Source organism: Morone saxatilis, unplaced genomic scaffold (genome assembly GCF_004916995.1).
Source record: "Morone saxatilis isolate NCDOM2014 unplaced genomic scaffold, NCSU_SB_2.0 Contig1, whole genome shotgun sequence".
Taxonomy (NCBI): domain Eukaryota; kingdom Metazoa; phylum Chordata; class Actinopteri; family Moronidae; genus Morone; species Morone saxatilis.
This window is the reverse complement of record NW_023339651.1, coordinates 15,410,578-15,417,895: the sequence shown is the minus strand read 5'-3', so window position 1 is coordinate 15,417,895 and position 7,318 is coordinate 15,410,578. Positions and strand designations below refer to the sequence as shown.

The following is a 7,318-nucleotide window of genomic DNA, read 5'->3' as shown; positions in this document are numbered from 1 at the left end:
GACAAGATTTCAGAGAGCGATACGAAGACGAGTACGTCTGCTTAAAAGAATAAAGAGGACTAGAAAAGGTGGATGAGCAAAGAGATTGGGGAAAACTATAATACCAATGTGTCGAAGGAAAGAAAAACTAAAGAGAACCACTGACCAAAAAAGACAAACTGATACAAACAAAAGCAGGCTGGGGTATTTAGAGAAAATAAAAAGGTACAACATCACTGGGGAGAGCCAGTGCATCTTTTAATCTCTAGTGTTTAAAGTTATGATCCTTAAGGTTTCAGTCTTGGTTGATTTGGCAACGCGCATTTGCAGGTCCAACGCTGTAATCCAGCTCTGATACAGCTGTGGGAGAGTGAACAGTAAACTGATATAAATGAGATAAAATTCAGTGGAATCACACTGGATTACATACATGCTTCTTTTCTTTTCTGGCAGAAATGGGGGAGGAAAATCTTATGGGTCATAACTTCAGATACTTGCTGTACCTACAAATTATAACTGTTGTTTCAAGGATTAATTTAACCAATTTCAAACCTACCTCACTTGTTTGTGTCTCTAAGCTCCACTACACAATGATATTCATGCAGAATTGAAAGGTTTCAATAACTGGTTTATTGGAGTTTAACACGAGTTATCATTCTGAATCTTGACATCAAACCTGTAAATATGACTTAGAAATGTTCTGGGTTGACATAGAAGACACATTTTTGTTGTAATGTTTTATTTTTTTTCCTGTTTTATATCCAGATGTCTTCTTTTTGTAAATATGAAGTCACTGATTAAAACAAAATATATTGTTCCTAAACTTTCTGATTTGAATGTTGTCTCAGAGTATCTGAGTATAGCTTGAAATTCAGTGAATTCAGTACATTCTGCAGTTGTGATGTAGTGGTTATGGGTAACTAGCATAAGGCCAAATCAGTTTTTGAGCAAATAACTAAAGCTAACAACATTCAGTTCATTTGCCTCCTTCAACAGAGCTGCTTGACGGCTGAGAATGTGTATCAAATGCTGTGAATGCGAAGCAGGGCCGTGCTGACAGAGAGCATCTGTGTTCGGTGTAGGTTTTTTTTTCTTTTTGCCCTTTTTCAACACTATTAATTAGACAGCAAAGAGGAAATACTGCAAAAAAGCTGGCTGAGGGGAACTGGCTGACAGGAGATGTGAAACAGCCTCAGCAGCTACAGCTTTCGAAGTCAGCAGAGGTTACAGTTTTAGTTGACCCCGTGGTTTAACCACAAAATCTTCCAACAGTTGCCAGTTTACTGGAAGCTGTGGTCTCGGAACATCAGTTCGAAAGGCAACAGGTTCAGGGCATGCTGCGTCTCTTGGTGGTTTTCTTGGCTGCTGCCGGTTTTGTGTTGGGGCTTTTACGAAATTTGGATTTGGCTTTGAGCATTTTGACTTGCCGAAGGCTGTTGAGGTGCATTGGTTTGGGTTTGGTGGCTTTGGGGGCCTTGGCGGGCTTTGGGGTGACTGTTGGGGCGGAGGGGAGGCTCTCGCCCCCTGGACAGGCTCTGAAGACGTGGACGTCCTTGACCCTGCGACCCTTCAGCTCAGGGGGATTGGCACAAGTGGCTCGTACCTTCAGGTTGACTTTCTCAATCCACCTAAATGAAGAGAAACATTAAGTTAACCCTTTCAGATGAGTAACTAGTGTTACTAGTTGCTAAATTTGTAAATAGTCATCCCGGTTTTAGCTAAAAAGCCTCAAACCACAATCATTTCTGCACTCGTGCTGTTATTGTCTTACAAGCGTAGTGGCAGGAGAGGGCAGTCACACATCAGAGGGTTGTTGGCCAGGTTGATGACCTCCAAAGAAGTGAGGGGGTGGAAGTTAGGCAACTCCTCCAGCTGGTTGCCCTCCAGGAAAAGACTCCTCAACCCTGGACCCAGACCTGCCAGGGAGTTCTGCGACATCTAGTAGGAGATATCACATCAGGAAATTGTTAAATAACCTAATTATTTGTGGTAAATCCTAAAGCAACTACTGTGGCATGTAGCAGGTTAGAGAAATAAGAACTGTTGGAAAGTGTGACTGCTAGCTCAAATCTAGAGCCTGCTCACCTTCTCCAGTCCCATGTTATCCAGATACAGCTCCTTCAGTGACCTCTCCAGTGGTCGAAAGGCATTTGGCCCCACCCACCGAATGGGATTCCCAGTCAGCCTCAGGTCTCTGAGGTTTCCCGTCTTGCTCAGTGCTTCAGTGGGCACCTCGTTCAGCTTGTTTCCTCCCAAATGGAGCGTATCAAGGTCACTGGCCTGGTGCAGAGCCCTGGGCGACATGTGATCAATGGCATTACCGGTGAGATAGAGGGCTCTGAGGCCTGAGGCTCCGGTCAAGGTGTCCGGCTCCAGCTTGGTGATGGCGTTGTTCTCTAAGTGAAGCGCCAGCAGACTGGGCACCAGTTTGAAGGCTCCTTTGGGGAAACCGGTGAAGCGGTTCTTCTCCAGGTGGAGGTAAGTCAGCTGAGGGAGGCCTGTGGATTTAGATTGTAGAATTCGAGTATTAAGACACAAGTCAGAATAAAGGAATTTTCTACCAATTTAACTTTGCATTTAAAAGACCTTTAAAGGCATCAGGGCTGAGGGAAGTGAGGTCATTCTCTGACAGGTACAAGTAGATCAGCCCCTTCATTCCACTGAAAGCCCCTCCCTCTACCTCCACGATCTTGCAGCGCTGCAGATGTAAGGACACCACCTGGGCAACACCAGGGAAGCTGTTGCCAGGGATGTAGTGGAAGTGGTTGCCACGCAGGTCAAGGAGACGCGTGGTGGGAGAGAAACCTCGAGGAACTTTGGTGTGACCGCGGTTCTCACACGAGGAGTGGTGTGTCTCAGCCTGAAGACGGGGAGGACAGACACAAATCAAACAACCTTTTGGCCAGTGGTAGTAGAATCTGTTATACGAGGAAGTAGCAGAAAACTGACCCAACATATAACCTAAAGCAAGACTACAAGTTTTGCACGTGGATGTGTTTTGGTTTTAAATAAAAAAAATTTGTAAGTGGAAGATTGTTTTTTTTTTTTTCCATTTAAAAGTTAGTATGATAAATATAGTTAAACATCGTATCCCTTATCAGTTCAGTCACTTCTAAATTCTGCTGTTCAGGGAAAACCTACCCTGAAACTTGTTTTATTTCCATGAATAGGTTAACAGTAAATGGTATTTGACATGGCATTATGTTCTGGTATTTCCATTGGCTACAATGGTTCTTTGGTAGCAGAAATGACAATTAATCGTTTGGCAGTAAACTGACACCACTCTTCTGTTTATAGGCTGCATTCTTTTCTTGTTGGCAATCAAGCCATTCAGGTTTTTTTTTTTTATTGCTTCAGTCACTGGTACAGGATTAAACAAACTAGATATAACATGTTATTATTGAGCTTTAGAGGTGTTGGTTTTCTTTTTACAGTAGACAGAGGTTTCCTCTGCTTCCAGTCTTTATGTTAAGCGAAGCAAATCAATCAAAAATAAAAAAAAACATTTCAGTAAGAGGTGGAAGTCATTCTGGTAAACAGCTAACAGAAGTGTAAGTAGACAAGAAATGTTTATCTGGTAGTTAAAGTAAATCAGAAAACTTCTCTGGAATCCACTCACCTCGCAGATACAGTTGGCAGGACACTTGACCTTGTTCTCTGGCTCTACGGTGGGCGGTGGCGTGATCCTGGTTGCCTCCTCAAACTCTGCCTTCAGCATAGCCTCCTGGCTCTGACAACGCAGCTCAGGGGGGTAAACGGCCTCCAGGTTCTCTCCTGACAGATGGGCCGGTCCTCCACATGTCCCCATCAGCTTCACCTTGCCACGGATCGCCCACTCCCTGCAGTGAGGTCAAAAAGAGATTAGGGATTAGTACCTTTTGGTTGACAGAGTTAAAGCACCGTGGCCTAAGTCAGCCATTGGTTCAAACCCCACAAAGGTCTGCTGTACCTGAGAGGACGCAGGTAGCAGTTGCAGTAGATGGGGTTCCCAGCCAGGTTGACGCGTGCCAGATTGGGTGAACCTTCAGAGAAGGGCTGGATGACACGTAGCTGGTTGTAGCTGATATCCAGGTGGACGAGGCTGGGGGATTTCGATACAGCTGTGTTGGATAGGTCCTGCAGGGACATGTGGTCCAGGAAGAGGTGGGTCAGTTTGGCCATGGACACCACCTCTTCTCCAATGTAAGTCATTGGGTTGTAGCTCAGATCGAGACGGGTCACCTCTGGCAGTCTGGATACCGAGAGGGAGAAATGTGGAAAATTATGATGAAAATTCAGTTGTCAGGTGTGTACTTTTGATTAATTTCTCAATAATTTCAATGTACTTGAAGTGTACACTACGTACTGTATGTAAAATTGGATCGGGGGCTAAAAAACCTTGATTGGGACATCCCTAGTTATAATAATATCAGAGTACAAGTTAACACATTATAAGGTGAGACATTTCTTGTAACAATAAGTTACATTATAACATGAAATGCCATACATATATTGCTATACATAATTATCTGTTTTTCTTCTGGCTTGGCAGCAATACACTGCTGTACTAGAGAATCCTACGGATTTCCATACCCTGTCTTTCCTCTAGCACCACCTTGAGGCTTACATTTGTAGTTTTGTATGAAATAGCTCAACAACTTTTGGATGGATTGACATAAAATGTAGTACATGTATTTATTACTCCTAATAAATTTGGTGATACCCTTTTGATTTAGTGCCATCAGCACTTCATCCAGTACTTTGGCTCATGACCTAATACCTGCAGAAGTAACCAACTAAGATAGTGAACATGGTACCCTCTAAACATTAGTATGTTAGGGTTGTCATTGATGGTTGCATTTAGCTCAAAGCATCACTGTGCCGAAGTACATATGAGAGTTTGGTGTAGCTCTGTGGCAAACACCTGGATAGTGTCATATGTCAAGTATCCTACCTGGTCATGGTCTCAGAGGGGAAGAACTGCAGCTCATTGTGGTCCAGACTAAGACGGGTGAGCGTGAACAGACCAGCGAAGGCCTCTGTGTCCAGGTAGTTCAGAGAGTTGTGACTGAGACGGAGCCATTTGATGTTCTGCAAGCCCTGCAAGGAGAAGAGGTCGGAGCTGCATTACTTTAAACCGCCCTCTCAGTTTGCCATTGTGAGGTACTTTGTGTATGTTGTGTGTGTACCTGAAAGGCCATGTTGGGGATGTAGACCAGCTGGTTGTGTGTAAGGGAGAGCAGGTTGAGGAAGCCGAGCTGAGTGAAAGCTCCAGGCTGGATCTCTTCCACACGGTTGCGGTCGATCATAAGCTGCTTCAGCGAGGACAGGCCGTCGAATGACTCCTGGATTCACAAAACACAAAGGAAAGGTTTTTACTCTGCTAGAATTCTAGTTAAAAAAATTTAAAGTGGTGATGCGATAAATGATGCCTGTGAGAACTGCATCTGTGTGTGTGTGTGTGACCTGGTAGAGGATCTCAATGTTGTTGTTCGCCAGGTTGAGGAAGACCAGACGGCCGAGGCCGCGGAAAGCCCCCTCCTTTACCCTGCGGATGTTACAGCGCTGCATCGACAGGTGAGTCAGGTAGGGGGTGTGTTTGAAAGCCCTGGTGGGAAGTTCCTGGATGTCGTTACCTCTGAGGTCTAATTTCACTGTGATCTATAAAGAAAATGGAACTTATTAGATCATTCAAAAATGGGCACTAAATATAAGATAGAAATGTTGGTATACATGTGTGAATAAGAGACCTCGTCCACAGTGGGAGGAACCTGGGTCAGGTTCTTGTTGACGCAGGTCACAGTGAGCTGGATCTGGTCGCAGACGCACTCCTCTGGACATTTTGCCGTGTGTGCAGCAGGGATGCTGAGGAGCAGCAGGACCCAGAGGATGTATGGACAGAGCTGGGAGTACATCTAAGAGGGAAAGAGCAGCATTTACTTCACACTATTGTATGTGCTAGTAATTCATGGTTAGTCTGAGGCTCATCTTGGCCAGTAAATAAATATGTTTATTTTCTCATTAACACCCAAAGAGCCAAGCCACCAACAACTGGCTGCTGTTTTTTCGATGAGAGGTACTCTAATAGATCCACCACTTACCCGTTCATTCATTCACTCACAGTTACCTTACTTGGCCACGGCAGTGTCTACAGAAGAAACACTGAATCAACATCATTCATCATTCACTCTTCTGCTCTCTGCAGACTGCTGAACTTTGTTTCACATCTACGACCCTGTGTGGTTTGTTCAATCAACTGTTTCAGCATTAAATGCCCCTTTTTTTAACTTCCCTAATGATTAAGTATGTGATTGTAAAAATCTCCTTGCACAAGTGCAATGCGTAGCTGTCTCATAACCCCTCATATTGTCAAAGTTGGGAACCACTGGACTGAACTGTCTAGTAGGAAAATGCTACTTAAAAATGAATTCAACAGTATTCACAATTAAATAAAAGTCCTATATACAGTCGGGGGCATTTCTGCAGAATGTGTTGTTTTACTTTTGTTACTTAAAGTACATTTAGTTAATAATACTTGACTTAAGTAGGATTTTAAATGCAGGAACTTGTAATTAAGATTGTGTGATTGGTACTTTAACTTAAGTTAACTATCTGAGTTATAATTCTACCACTGTATAGAACTGTTAACAGCAGGGAGAAAGTCAACCTGTGCCGGTGAAATTAAAATGTAAAGTGGATGCCATGCTTTCAGATACAGTCCCTGTGATGGAGCATATTGTCTGAATCTAGGTACAGTATATGAAAGGGTATCTCTATATTCTATACAGTTATCACAGCATGAACGTTTTTAAATCAACTGTTCTGGAGAAAGGTGTGTGTCACATTGTTTTATATTTCCTTACTAAAGCTCAGATTGACGAAACACATCTCCATCATTCTGTACTTTTGGAGATTAGTGTCATTTTGGTCGGATCGGGCTGCCCTAGTCTTCTGGAATGCCTTAAAACCACATTCCCATGTCGGATCAACAGTCTTGATCCGCAGGAATGGACATGAAAAGCTTCATAGCTCCACACTCTGAAATTTGGAGTTTCAACTTGTTGACACGGTGAAATGGTGCCATGCTTAAACCTTTCTGTAAAAAAATGCTGCAACAAACCCTGTCAAACATGGACCTGACAGTGACCATTGACTGTGTACATTCAGGTTTTTTTTATTTATGTACATTTGAACTTGGTGGACGTCAAGCAGACTACACAGTAATGAAAAAGTCTTTATCATTTAGCGTCATACCACGTTTTGTCCCTAAGACCCCTGAGTAGAGAGGGGCCAAGAAACTAGAGACGGAGGAATTTCCTCCGGTCGGACTGTTTGTCTGCGTCCCCTCCGGGATCAACAG

At 43.5% G+C, this 7,318-nt stretch overlaps 1 protein-coding gene across 1 annotated transcript; it reads right to left on the bottom strand.

Moving 5' to 3' along the window:
- Positions 1-1,306: 1,306 nt before the first annotated feature.
- Positions 1,307-5,873, bottom strand: chadlb (chondroadherin-like b). Its single transcript, XM_035670018.1, has 10 exons — positions 5,709-5,873; positions 5,425-5,619; positions 5,148-5,303; positions 4,913-5,058; positions 3,929-4,210; positions 3,599-3,818; positions 2,566-2,839; positions 2,065-2,477; positions 1,751-1,917; positions 1,307-1,607 (listed from the first exon to the last, which is right to left on the bottom strand). Exons 1-10 carry the CDS (start codon positions 5,871-5,873, stop codon positions 1,307-1,309), a joined length of 2,319 nt encoding a protein of 772 aa, XP_035525911.1.
- Positions 5,874-7,318: the final 1,445 nt, after the last annotated feature.